The sequence below is a fragment of the Mycteria americana genome, chromosome 2 (genome assembly GCF_035582795.1).
Source record: "Mycteria americana isolate JAX WOST 10 ecotype Jacksonville Zoo and Gardens chromosome 2, USCA_MyAme_1.0, whole genome shotgun sequence".
Classification (NCBI taxonomy): Eukaryota; Metazoa; Chordata; class Aves; order Ciconiiformes; family Ciconiidae; genus Mycteria; species Mycteria americana.
Window position 1 is genome coordinate 153,370,721 of NC_134366.1, and position 15,032 is coordinate 153,385,752.

At 36.0% G+C, this 15,032-nt stretch overlaps 1 protein-coding gene across 11 annotated transcripts in view; it reads left to right on the forward strand.

The window, feature by feature from the left end:
* RIMS2 (regulating synaptic membrane exocytosis 2) overlaps nt 1–15,032 on the forward strand; it is a 495,218-nt gene that overhangs the window by 391,844 nt on the left and 88,342 nt on the right. For 9 of the 11 annotated variants that reach the window (XM_075495103.1, XM_075495092.1, XM_075495093.1 and 6 more), the window contains 2 exons: nt 3,547–3,582; nt 8,718–8,818. In XM_075495103.1, the coding sequence (XP_075351218.1) occupies nt 3,547–3,582; nt 8,718–8,818 (137 nt within the window). The remainder of the gene's footprint in view (nt 1–3,546; nt 3,583–8,717; nt 8,819–15,032) is intronic. The other 2 variants (XM_075495096.1, XM_075495099.1) reach the window with 1 other exon arrangement.

A 15,032-nucleotide genomic window follows, 5' to 3' on the forward strand; every position in this document is an offset into this window, starting at 1 on the left:
CTCTAACCTCAAGTTTGGGGCAGTCAGCTGTGAGAGAAGGAAGAAACCCTGGGAGGAACGCTATTAAGCCCAGCAGCTCCCAGTTGTAACCTTAAGGCTGCAGAGTCAAGCTTCCCCTTATCCTCCCAAGGAAGCCAGCAATTTTTCAGCAATTGTTCAACGTTGCCATCAGTATCGATGGCTAGGAAGAAGTCTGCTATCTTGCTTCTTCTGTGGAACTGTTATTCTATTCAGACATGTATGGAGAGGGTCATGTTCTGCTCCAAGGGACTTGGGGTCCCTGCTCCATGGGACTTCTTGGGGCGAGGTGGGTGAAGCCTGCTGGGGTGCTTTGGCTGTGGCACCTCCACGTTCCCATCAGAACAGCAGAGCTCATTGAGTTAAGGCATTTCCAAGAAAATATAACTGATCAAGGCCATTTTAGATCAGTTTTAGTTCTTGTTAAATCTGCTCTTGTATGAGTCTCTTGATTAGAATTCTTTTCTGTTCATTTTATCTTCCAGATACTTGGTTAGATTGCTAGATACCTATTAGATATATTAGTACCTGTTAGAAAAAATAGACCATTACAAGACCAGGGGAACATGGCTGTGTCTACCATTTTATGAATGTAAGTGGTCATTATAATAGCAATGCCAACTGTGATGGTGGAAGAAGGTTTTGAGAGAGGATCTTTCAGCATTTCAATCTCTCTATCCCTATAGTTTATCTCTATATCTCATCAATATACTTCAATATATCTGTATTCTGATTAAGCTGAAAACATACAGTTATTTTCTGTAATGTATAGAAATGTCTCCATCATGAAAGCACCTATTTTTTTTCTCCAAATTGTTTAATTCTGAAAAACTTTAGTTCTTAAGTTGAGATAATTACATCACGGGATACAGTATACGCTTTTCACTTCGTAAACCAAGGTTAATTCAAGTGATGTAGAAAAATATTGACTAATGTGATGATATTGAAGAAATTATGTAAGTAGAAATAGACAAAGATTTTTAGGAATGACTGGTGACTTTGTCATTTTATATTATTCATTGTGAGATATTTTTAAATCATCTGATAGTGATTTATTGGTTGTCAGCATTTTCAAGACATTAAGGCCCTTTATAGCTTTTTCAATTTGAGCACCTAATAACTGGGGGAACCAAAAGCATTAATTACTTTAGTATCAACATTCTGAACCTGCTCTGAATTCTTTTAAGAGGTGATTATTAGGCCCATAGCTGCTCTGAAGACCTTTGCCATTGAGAAGTTAGCATTTTTTGATTTGGTCAATGGACAATACCGATATTGTTCAGTTCTGCTGCTTCCCACCTGAGTGAGATCTTTCTCAATTCAATCTTCTGTTCTTTCTAGTACTTCTTCAGACAGCTCTTCACAATACAACTGAAACCTCAATTTGGAGAGTAGGATCCACTGTGCTGACCTTTCTTGTAAAAATCTAAAGAACTTATTTATTGTAGAGATTTGTAATAAATGTCACAGCACTTCACTTACGCTTTTGAAATTCAAGAATCTAGTAAAATTTTATGCTTGCTAGTACTACGGTATTCTTTTCTATAAGTCAATCTGGAAATATTTTTCTGTATACTTTTTAAACATGGAGCAAGAACAAGTGAAAGTTGGACAGCTTTCAAGTTTCCCTTAGTTTGACAATGTCTTTATTTAAAGACTTATGGTTGAAAGACATCCAGACATATGGATGAATGGACTTCTAGGCATTTGAAAAAAGGAATTATCCTATATAGTGTTATATCTCTGTATTAAGATGATATTTCAGGCAAAGTAAAGATTCCTTTTCACCATTCGTATGAAATATAACTTAGAAATGTCATCATTCTGTCTGAGCTCAAACTCAAGGGTATTTTAATGACCCTTCACTTTCATCTATTTTGCATTACGTTGAATCAGTGGTATTGCTATCAAATTGCTTCTGCTTTAGAAAGTAATGTGGCAGTAGAAGGCAGTGTTGTATTTGTAGCTTTTATATTGGTGACAGCAGTTAAAAAAAAAAATGAAAGCTTGGAAAGCAAACACAACTATCTCTCTCTTTCCACTATTTTCCTAGCAATATCCACAACCCACATAGATAATATAGGCCAGGCTACCCAAAGGCCAAAGCAGAAGAATGCAAAAGGCTTTATTTATAAACTGTGTACAATATGGGGCAGGAAAGGTCAGGGAATGGGAGAGGTTTCAAGAACCCATTTGGTATCCACTGATTTCCAAAAGTGTAGGCTTATGACTTGCCATATCTTTTTCCCATTAATTTGCCTAACAGTTCCACTAGGAATTGCCAGCAGAAGAACAACCTTGGTCCCACACAGAATGGGATGCAAGATCCTATCAAAGTGTGCTGCATTATTTATGCTCTCTGCAGGAGCATATTTTTCTTTCTTACATTTCTACCTTGCCCCAGTATGATTTCTCTTTAAGTATGACTTCATCCTCTGCTTTAATACCCACCTACAAAATGGTATTTCCTTAAAATATAGCAGCTCTGTTTCCCTCTTCAGTCTGTGTACTATAAAGTAGATCATAATTTTGTGAGCAACCCTCAATAACCAATAATTCTGGAAAAATATTTAATTCTAATAATACATGCTATTTTTGGTTTGTAGCTTGGGGGTTGTTGCTCCATATTCATGGGATTGTTTTAATTGAATTTAATATCATATTGGCTTACAGTAAGAAAAAGAAACAGAGTCTGTTTAAAAGTTAATGTATTTCTAATTAAAGTAAATTTCATTTGACTTAAAATACTTTCACATTAATTACAAAACTTGGGTTTCAGAGTGCAGTATTTATGGGCTGCCAAAGTATTTGATAGGGATCCAATGTATTTTCATTTCTTTGTGACAGAGGAATGCCCTGAGCCATTTACAACCTTTGATATGCATTCAGAATATTTGTTGGCATCAGTTAGCTGGATTTATGTGCATGAACTGGGTTCTGAGTATTGCTGTTAGTGCCTTTTGTTCTTCATTTTTTAACTCTAAGACAAGCTACAGTAACATCATTATTAAACCTTTTAACCTGTAGAAGCTATGAGAATTGATTAAACCAACAAAGATTTAAAGTAATTACTGAAAACCATTGACACATTCAATTTTTATGCTTGAACCATTAGACTGCATATTGTGTGTGCACTGCATAAAACATACAGCACAAGCAAATTTTTTACTTTTATTTTTGTGTCATCCTATTCAAGGAAACTGTAAAGTAACTATGTCTGACACCTGCCTTGCTCTCTTTTGTGTTGAGTGTGTTAATGATTCTGGAAGTGCACAAAATACCCATGGGTTCCCTCCAGTAAGTGTTCAATAAGAGTGCACAAATGTATACACTAGCATGCACTGAATATGCCTCTGGATGTAGAGCACCATACTTGGTTGGTTGACTAAGCTCATCAAATTAAATTAATTTGGTGGGTTTTATTCATTTTTCCTTTTTAATGCATGATTTATGTTACTTTTATTATTATTTCTGCATTTTCTCTCTCCCCCTCTTTTTGTTTTACATATTGCTTTCATTTGTTTATAGAAGAAAAGAAAGCAGATCCAGAGAATGGGGATACAGGTAGGGTGACATTCAAAATATTTTCATGTTTTTGCCCTTAAGTTCTTTGATCTATTATGTTTAAGCAAATGTGTACCATAGAGTTGGATCACAATTTTGATGTATTGGGGTGATTTCAAAATAGACACTAGGAAATGGAAACTAAGAATACATTTCCCAAATGTAGTTATTTCGCTTTAAGGGAGTCAAATTAGGGTGAGAAATGGGAAGAAAGAGACCAGAATCAGCTAAAGAAGGCTCTCATACACCTTAAGACTTCTGTTCTGTCCTCCCCACTCCAGGCACAAAGTGTGCTCACCTGCACACTGCCTTTTCCCTCTCTGTTACAGGTTTCTGACTTCCAAAATCTCAGTGTTTCTCTAGTCCCCTCATCACTAGTTTTCCCCCATGCCTGAGCTGCTGTGCCTCCCAAATTTTGTATCCCTCTTGTCCATGCCTATCCAAAACTAAATCTGTCCTAATATTTTAAGACAAACTCCACTCTACTTCCTTACCTCAATTTCCCTTTTACTCTCTGTGCCCCAGAAGCCCCACTGTACAGCAAACTCCTTCTCCAAACACATCACCATCACCAGCATCTATAGTAGCTAGAATAGTTTAGTAATTCCCACTGGAGAAGGCAATGAAAGAAAGAATGAAAGAACACAGCTCCCAGCTGGTTTTGTTTTCTTTTTTTAAAGAGGTAGGTTTGCCTCAGGCTAAGCTGGGTGATAAGGCCATTTTGTTGTCCATTTTCTCTCTGGTATGGACCACAGGCTATCAACTGAAGAGTCTTACCCTAGAGAGTAACCAATATGTGACCTGAAGAGCAAATAACAGCCTTTGGCTCCAGGCTGAATTGAATCATTGCTTATCTCATTGTAAAAATGTGACTCTCTGAGCAGTTGAGGTCAGGAAAAGTTAGGTATTAACCACACCACTGATTACAGCCCTTTAAAATTTTTAGCATGAAACTAACATTTAGTTTTCAGTGATGAGGGAAACTTTAATGGCAAAGTAGCTGAATCTTATCTTATTTCAAGTTAAAACATGAAAATAATGGTTTGCATTCGAAGCTGGAGCAGTGATTCTAGTGCCTGCCCTGAGTCCTGTTGTAGGAATTATACAGCCACCACCCAGACCATGGTAGGACTTATGTAGATGCTACCTCAACAGGGCTTGTCCCTAGGTTCTGCTTTAATAAAAGAATCAAACAGAGTTCCTTCTTCTACTGTGTTTAATATGCAATAGTAGTTACAGCTCGAGCTGGGTGCCTCTGAAGAGGGGCCCTGCCTGTCAGCTGTTACTGGATTTTATAGTCTCTATAGGTCGCTTGATTGCCTGATGCTCATCCAATCCTGTTTGCGGTGTGTGGGGTCTTCTCTTCTGATTTGCTCCCGCAGCCTCCAGGCACCCTTTTTGCCTGTATCTTGAGACATTTCCTTATCTTTTGATACAGAATATCTTGTAGTTAAAGTTTTACTTATACTTCCTTATACACCGGTTACCTTCCCATAGATAAAAACAAAGGTTAAAGTACAACTCATGTGGCCTAAGGCTTAATTTACTTTAGTCACTAATGCTAAGCTCTGGCACAAATTAGTCTCTCACTCCAGTCCTCGTGGATCTGAGGGCAGGTTACAGGGTTGCTGTGCACAGTACTTGGGTGCCTTACTCTGGCATTTCAGGACTGTGTTTGCACTGTAGTTGTGCTGCTTTCCCTCAGCGTGCTCCCTTCTAAAAATATGGAGAATGGCTGGTATTGAATCAGCAGCTGGCTCTTTGTCAGCCAGGAATTTCCTTGTGCTGATGAAAACCCCACTGAGCTAACCTTCAGGCCATGGCTTTTTCACGTTAGAGAGTTGTTCAAAATAAGCAAAACTCTGAGATGTTGCCTACAGTGTAATGATCCCAGTTGTGTTTGGTGAGCAACATCAGGCTTTGTTCTTCCATCACTCTTCCTTAATTTTTTGTGTTCCTATGGCTGAAGTTTGAGTGTCTCATTGGCTATTTCTGTTGGAGGCACAGCTACTGTCTAGAAGCAAAATTCTGGAAGGAAGTTAAGGCAGAAGTGTACAAATGAACTCACTTTTGCCTGGCCAAAATTTTGTTGCATACACTTTGGTACATCATGGCAGCACATGAAGGTATATCAGAAGTAGCTTTAATTGTTCTAGTATCAGTCTCTGTAGTCCTGAAAATGTGTTGTGCTGGGCGCTAGCTAAGGACCTGAATAACACAAGGGCTCAGCCAGCCTTGTGCTACCGGTATGAAAGCTTATGCTCCTACATTTTCACCACTATTGACAACTAATAGTTAGATTCAGATTAGTTCTGATTTGTCTACACACACTCCATATACACCTTCTGATTACAGTGGAGTCCTTAGTATAGGACTGATGTTCAGCCTTAGTTACCAAAATCATGTTAGGAGCTGAAGCTTCCTAATGCACCTGGACAGTTACTGAACTCTCTGGAAGTACTTTCTGCTCCTGCTAAACCCCCGCACATAGGTTTCAGCTAAGTATAAATTTGCCAGCAGAAGTGGAGGTGATGATAGCCCTGCATTTCCACCACTTAGTGTGACATGCATGCACGCTGGACCATGTGAACACGAAGTGTCATGACACTCTCTCAACCTTTCCTACTCCCATCCATGTCATGGCTGCATCTGGCTTTAGTTACATCGAGATTACCCTGCGGCAGCCAGTAACCCTGCACACTCTTTCTGCATGTCAGCTCCACGCATAGCACAACCAAAGCTGATCTTCTGCGTTACGAACTTTCCATTGCCCTCAGGATTCCCTCTTTTTGGATGTAACTGAATTCACTTACTTGTTAAAGGCAGTTTCAAAAATGTATAGCAAGTTAGATTTTCTTTTAATAAGCTTTTATGGAAATGGAATTTTTTTTCTAAATTTTGCTGTTTGTTTTTCTCTTGAGAGTAAAATACGCCACCAATTTTGCTTATTTTGCTACAGAGGACTCACACCGAGGGCTTATGTGTTATACTTCCCTTTCAACTGAATATTTCAGAGTGCTTGGTTTTGCAGATAACGAGCAATTGGAAACCTAACTTTCACTTTGCCAAATGATCATAGATAAGAATGAATATTTTCACAAGTAATTGTCAAATTTCTAATTTATGCTCAAGAGGTATTATTTCATCACTTGTTGTAATTTCCTGAAATTTGGCAGAATATCTGGGGAAAAAGAACATAAGTGATGATTTTGTAAGAAAACTTCATAAGAAAAATTGACGAAATTTCCCTTTTGGTGAAAAACATCTCCTTTGTTACATTACTGAAGAATGACAATTGGATTTGCAGAATGTTATAATTTCAGCAAAAGGTGATTCCTTTCTTTAAGCAAAAGTTAGAGTCTTTTACGTCAAAACCACTTATGTGTTACTTCTGTCATTGAAAAAAGAAAAATATAATTTTCCAGTTTGAAGTTTTTGTTTTCCAGAGAGAAGATATATCTTTAGAGCTTTTAAAACTAGATCCTTAAAAAAATCACTGCATCTTACTGATAAATTGGCAAGTATTGCTTTGGGGCCTATAATGGTTGAGGAAAATTGTGACAGGAAAAACTAGCTATATTTTATTTTAGGAATTTTCATTTTTCTGCTGTCTTTTTCATTTTGTTTATCCCTATAAAACACCAGTTTTTCATTCATTTTTATTGATTTTCATTTCTCTTAAAAGTTTTGATGAAGGCTTTTCATTCATCTTGTTTGTAGGGAGTAAAGATGGAGAGTTTGAATACAAAAATCAGAAGCCAGAGGGTTTATAGATAACAGTACAGTTTAGCCTTATTCCCTTCCCTCTTTCTCTCACCCTCTTCCTTCCAGATTTCCCACAAAGTGCTGCAAGATTTAGCTGGCAGGTCTCTCTTGTAGTATGTGCTACTATCATTACTGTTGTCAAGAAAGCAAATACAAAGCCCAGAGACCCTGCAGAGGCCCTGTGCAAAGCCTCACTTTACAATTAGATTATGACTTAGAACTGAGATTTAGGGTTTAAATCAGATTTATATGGTACACTGGAATCTAATATTCCCATCTCAGTTCCATGAATAAAAGTTCAGATTGTTCAATATATATAATGTACAGAAACTTCCATTTATGACTAGTGGGATTCTGAAATTTTAATCCTAGACAACTTTTGTGTTAAAATTATGGAAAGTTTAAGACAAATGTCAGTCAAAATGAAGGCTTTTTAGCATTCAGTGGATAATGAATTACTCTTGATTTATACCATTTTAAAGTGGAAGAGAATCAAGCCTGTGTGTCTATAATAGATAACTATATTTTGCTTGAAAATCGTTTTTTAATTCTGGGCTGTCGTTTTTCTCTCATTTTTCTATTTCTCACTCTTCCACCTCAGCTTTGGCAGTTACTTCCTTATTATTTTACGTAGTAAATTGTGGTGTTACAGTACCAGTTGGCTGAAACCAGCTGCTTCCCAAGTCATATCATATCATGCCCAACCCATCCCTAACTAAGACTAATCATGTATTTGTTCCAAGAAGAGTGAATCCTGAAATCATTCTTGAAGTTGTGTGTCATTAGAATGTAATACAGTGATGCCACTGGGTGGCTCTTTAACATTCCTTTATACATCTTTAAATTGTTTTGAGCATACTAAGAATATGCTCAAATGGTAAACAGAAGCTCTGCCAGCCTGTGGTTGTTACTTGATTAGTAATTCAGTATAAAAACGCTGGTATCGCACTATAACAAATGCAGAACCAGGAGCTCCACCCAAATAAGCAGGTTGTTTTTGCATTCCTTTTTTTAAAGGAAAGACTCAGTTTCTCTTGAATATTTTTGAAATAGCAAAATACTATTCTGTGGAAACATTCTGTTCCATTTACATTCGTTTCTTCCACAACGTTGGTTTCATTTGAATTGTGTAAATAATACAACACTTATTAAGATTCTGCTGAAATACTTACTTATCTACTCTTTTCCTCCTCTTACAATTTTTTGGTTTTCTGCAAAATTGTAATTCAGAAACTAAAATTATATACACTGTAAATTAAGTAAATCAGATTTCATCTCCTTCTGTTAAAACTTCCATGAGCATAACTTTAAACTTGGAATTGAGGACTGCTTGTGTATTTATTTTCTTTTTTTTTTTTTTAACTTAACAGGTGCAATGGATGTAGAAGAGAGGAATCGCCAAATGAAAATGAGCAAGTACAAACAGGTAGCAGGATCAGATTCCAGGCTGGAACAAGATTATCATTCTAAGGCAAGGGAGTTTTGTTTTGAAAAGCAACAAAATATGCTAAACTGAAATATCCAAAATCCTTTTAGAAAGTAATAGATGAGTGGGAGGTTGTTTCTTCAGTAAAAGTTTCTTGTGTGTCTATAATAAAATTATTGGAAACCTGCAGCAAAACCCTTAACACAGAGTGTTCTTGATTATTAAAATTTAAGAAGGATAAGTTAAATCAAATAAAAGTGGCAGTGTAATTATCCATTGGAATGAACAATAGGGGCATGATTTAAAAGCTCAAAGAGAAGAAAAAAAGAGGTTTATTGAGTGACAGATGGAATGAGAGTATTGAAACCTGTTCATGGCTTTCATATAGTTGAACACAGGGTTATCTTGATCTATTGAAAACTGGAAGATGTAGTGTTACTTAGTTTAGTAGTGGCAGTTTAGCTTTTTGGAAAAGTATTTTATACATCAACACAAGCTTCCACCCCAGCTGTGGCAATTTGCCAAAAATCTGAATCGTTTCATAGTAGTATAGCCCCAAATATACTATCCAAAATTTCCTGCTGTCTGGAACAGGGTCATGTCATATACAGTGTGTTAATTAAAATAATCAAGATATTTTCAATTTAAACTTCTATTATACAAAAATAATTTAGTGTCCTCTAAAAAACTTCATTAATTGAGGTCAGATTGCAAGTGGGAAACACGAGACTTCTGACCTATAAAAGCTGGCTGAGGAAGAGAAGTCTGTTTTAGACTTTTATTTCCAGGATGTAATTCCTTGCTCCAAGGATTGGCAAAGTTACTGTAAACTGAGCCATTTAATATTTGAAGACAAAGAAATCATCAAATTTATTAAGTATTATTAGTTTTGCAGATAATGTAGACTAATACACTTGATATAATTACTTTCTAGAATGTACACTTCAGTGTGGGAAAATAGAGGAAGAGCTTTAGCGAAGCCCATGACAAAATGGAAAACACTATTAATGAAAATAGTTAGAATTGACAAAACAAAAGGAGAACTGTGAAAATGGCTTAAAATACTTAAAAACTCTGTAGGTGTGCTGCATGATTATTTGGGTATTTTACAAATGTAGTTTTTTCTACAGAAGGCATAGGAATTTTTATTAACATGTAGGAGGAACTTGGTATACTGTCATGTTTAGACGCCTATTTTAAGTTGACACTTATGGCAAAATTATTTTCACCTGTGTCTATATTGTTGGCTTTGAAAGGTGTTACCTTTTAGAGGTGAGCATACTACTGTGAGCAGATGTTTTCGCAAGTGTTATGATTGTATGTACCACAGAAATATGACTTTATGTATTGTATGTATAACCAGACTTATTCTGCTAATTTTCCTGCTCCCTCAATGCTTGACTGCAATTTGAGTCAGAAGTAGGACTGGTATGGAGTAAAGAGAATAAATGGGCTCTCATGTGAAGGAGCTGGATAGACTATAACTACCTAAGGAAACATTTCCTACCCTTGTTTTTCCATTTCATCCACACCATATTATTGGGCCTCACTATACATCTTTTATCTTTTTTATTAAAATTTTACCTTCAGTATTATTGGAATGTATTAAAGAGGAAAATTATAAATGGAATTATTTCATGAAAATGGTGATTTATTTATTGCACACATCAAACAAATTGTCTCCAGAAATAAACAGTTAATTTACTCTTCTGCCAAAGTTTCAGTATTTGAAAATGAGTTATTTATTCTATCAATGAACTTGTGGAACTAGACACTGAATATTCAGATATATGTATTAATTCGAAATGCATTCTTAAAATTGTGTAGTTTTAAAGCCATATGAGAACCATAACTCTCATAAGCCATATGAGAGTTCCATTTTCACTTTTTTACTACCACTGCTTCAATTCTCCTTAATTAAGTGCTTATATTATCTAGAGACAGAAAATGAGTAAGTACAATTTATCTACCTGGTTTCTACAAAAATTCTTCTGCAATCATGAACTGAAACACATATGTCAAATGCTGACTGAAATCTCATGTTCTGTATACTATACAGTGACTTTCATTTTTTAAAATCTGTCAACTGGCACAAGCAGGCAGTCAAGCGTGCCATGCCTGAGAAAAATGTCATTAACTAGGCATTAAGCGACATTCAGGAAAGCTAGCACATGGAATTTTCTTTTACATTTCTGTTCTCTTTCTTTCTTGAAATGGAAGTCAACATCAATTGTATGTCCCTCATGATTACTTTGAGTTAAGAAAAAATATCATTCTTTGCTGAGAAAGCAAAAGCTATAACAGTAGAAGTTATATTAAATATTAAAATATTAAAATAGGCATCCTGTATTATACCTCTCTAGTTCTGTTCTACCTCTGGAAGTCAGTACTAGAGGCTTTAGAGGAAGGTACATACATTTCCATGGTGCATAGTCATACTTTAAGAAGCTTGTGGGAAAATTTTAATTCCAGACATCTGTATTCTTAGAAGCTACTGAAATAGGAAATTGATTTTCCCTTATATTTTTTCCTCATGATTGATAAAATTGCAGATTGTGTTTTTATTATTCATATACATGCCTCATTAGTTTTGGAAAACTAAGTATTCTGCTTCCATAATATTTTGTGTACATGAGTTTGGCAGGTGATATATTGTGTAAAAGAGTTATTTCCTTAAATGCACAAGTTGCTTAAGTATGGTTTCAGCACAGACATAAGGAAAGCAAGCAATATATTTGATTTTCATATAAACATATTTACAACTAAGGAGACATGAGTAGAAAAACAGTGTGGGCATTAAGGATTAGGTAAAAGTATTTCTGGTATTGGAACAACTATTTATTTCTGAGTATTGAGTACCAATAGACTTGTACTAAATAGGATATATACTAAAGTCTGAATTGCAGTGCTGGTAGAAGCTGACATGCAGGAAAACCTGAGTTCTGGTAATCCAGGAAAAAAGCACAGTAGCACAAGAGTGTTCCACCAGAGTTAAAAATAGCCATTTACCATACTATGGCTCTGCAACACTAGCCTGATCTATGTAATTTTCCTCAAGAATCTTTCTAGGACTAGTTTACTGTTTTGCATACAAACTAAGCTTCCCAGTTCTTAAGTGTTTAAGCAAGATGCACTGTGAAAAGGGAAGGGCCAAGATGGGAGCCAAGAGAAGCTGAGTGAGCAACATGCTAGATTAACTTTGGACTCATTTGGTTGATCTGGCTTTTGAAGTCAGTTCCCAAACTAGCTCTTAAAACCTCTCTGAAACTCTCTGCCTTGCTTCTTGCTTGGTGCTGCTGCCATTAGCTCTTCCAGCAAACAAATCGATAGCACTGTGCTTGGTGAGTAACTCCTTTCCCTGGCCATTCCCACCACTGCTCAGACTCAGGAATCCCTGCTGACAAATGAAGGAGAAAGGGTGTGAGGAATCATGCCATTCCTCTCTCCTTGCTCCCGTGGCTGGAACCTGCCCAGTGGATCAGCTGGGGAGAGCTGAAAAGCTTTGTTGCTACTGAGAAAAAAGAGAGAAGATACTTCTTGTATGTGGAGACCTAGAAGTGTTTGCAATCTGTGTGAAATCAATGTAGAATCAAGAGAGAATTCCATCAACTCAGGCCATATTAGCCACTACAAAAGCATCTGAGTAACTAAAAGTGTTGAATGCCAAACTAAAGGGGACTGGATTTATGTAGGAGTTAGAATAGTGAAAAAAAATTGTTTTCTTTAGGAACAAAGGTAAAACAGAGACTGGCAACTAGCTGACACACATTTAAACCTCAAAGTATCATGAGGCTCATTTTATTTGTTTTATTAGGAGAAAATAATGACCTATAAAAAGGCAGAGAAATCCAGTTATATAGTATAGCAATTAGTCAGTAATGTAGTAATTAGGAATATAGTATATTAGAGCAACAAGGAACAAAGTTGGGGTAAAAGAGGTAAAAGACCAGATAAAACCTGAATTTTTTTGCAAAACTGGTGACAAGATTAGTTAGCCAAATGTAGAAAAGAGTGCACCAAATAGAGAACGATACAGAACGCCAAAGAGGACTTTCCATCTCCACCTTTAATGATTCGTATTGATCATAAGACTGAAACTTTCTACATCATCAGATGTATGTAATGCTGCAGTTCCTGTTAATCAATAACCACAATTCAAGTTTTAGATTTGCAAGATACTGTGCATCATAAATATATGAGCATAATTCTCTGTGTTTGGTGTAGGAGACTAGTAGTATTAGGCGTACTAGCATGCTACTTTGCAATCTTCTAACCTGTTAGCAAGACCAAGACAAATTAAGCTGTGGCAAAGAAGAGTTAAGCATGCACTCAGTTTATTTAAATAATATAGATGCAGCTGAAATGCCCTTAGAGCATGCAGACACTGAAAAGCTGCAGTTCTTCAGACTGAGACACTATAATTCAGCAATGAATCAAGTACCGCCTTATGGGTTCCCTGTGTGAGAGAATGTGCAAAAGGTAAGAGCTGTAACACTGGAGGTGGAAGAGGTTGAGTTTGAATACATCAGAAGCAGATCTCCTTAACTCTCAGTCTTGTCACAATGTGCAAAAGTGTCCAAGAACTGCCTTTTTCCTCTGAAACCTTCAGTAAGTAGTTATGTCACTGATACAGCTACATGTGGCATCCTTTGACCTGTGTTGTTGATTGAAACATTTGATTTAATGGTGTTTTGGGGTTGCCCTTGTCTCCTCCTTAAAAAAAAACCCAGAGCAGTCACAGAGCAGCAAAGATTGCTAGCAGAAACACTTGTCACTTTTCTTCTTGAAACCCTTGCGGAGGAAGAGTTGAACAAACATCCAAGCAAACAGGATGATGAGACCTGTGATATTCTTACTGTATATAAGCTGTAGTTGATTTATATCAGTTTTGAATTGGCAATTGTTTTTGAAAATTTAAGCTTAGAGTTTGGGAGTTCTGGGAAGATCATGATATGCCCAGTAATAATTTGAGAGTTTATAACAATTATGAATATACCTCTTTGACCCTGTAATTGTTTCTTACAACTTCTGTTTTTAAGGATGTATTTAGAAATATTAAAAATATTGAATAAAAAATGGAGGCTAGGTTAGGTATCCCTATTCCCTCAAAACAGTGCAGAAAGTGGAAATCTGTTTTGTATACATTTCTTTTTAACATTCCAGTTTAAATTTTAAAATTTTAGATATCTGGATAAAACTTGGAAAGACAAAATAATTAGAATGGAGCTATGCTGAAGAATAATTAAGAAGGCAAAAATTAACACAGATAATACTACATACAAATATTCCATGCAATTAATTTCTATAAAATACCTGTAAAACCAAGGGCCTGACCAATAGAATTTGATAGGCTTATAAATGGGAATAGCTGTGCGTAGTTTTATGGGATCCCTTCCCCACCTCGGCACCAATAAGCTCTTTGCTTCAGGAAATAAACCAAACACCAGTTAGGCTAACAAAGAATTTTCCATATGAAGAAACTGTTTAGTTATTGCCTGTTCCATGGCTTTTGTGCTTTCCTATGGACTAGTCAGTAACTGTATTTTTGAACAAGAAGCTTGATAGCTAAACCAGCTGTCTGGTCTGGAAGGACAGGTCCTGTCACTCTCAAAAGGCTGTGAGTGCTCAGGTTACCTAATCAATCGTGCTCATTTGTGATATGTAAGGAATTTTACTACTCAATGGCAAAGAGAATCTCTCTGGCCCATAGTGCTGATAACATTTATATTTTCAATCAAGTATTTTATTGTACTTTTAATATCAAGAATTTGTGGAATAAATTGCTGATGTTGCTGTTCTGGTTCCTATAAATACAGGATTTAAAGTTCAATTATAAGACTTAAAAATGTAGCTAGATGAAATAAATTCAGAATTCTAGATTTGAGCTCTATACACATGGTAATGTAGAAAACATATCTTCTTTCACTTCTATTTTTATCAAACTGTATTTCACTGAAGGGTTAAAAATAATTTAGTCACTTTGAATACAGATGTGGATTGGTGTGATTTCTAGTATTTTCTTTAGTCAATGATATGTAAACTCTCAGAAAAGATTTCTGTTGCTGTCATTTTTGTTTTTCATTTAATTCAAGCTCTCTTTTAATTTATTTTGGTTTTGATGCGTTTCTATTTTACTTTTTAATCTTGAGTGTCTGTGTCTCTATTAGAGATTTAGGGTATTCTTAAATGTAATATTGTGGTTAACACAAATATGCATTCACATATCATGATTATGGCTGAAATACAAACATCTGAAAGT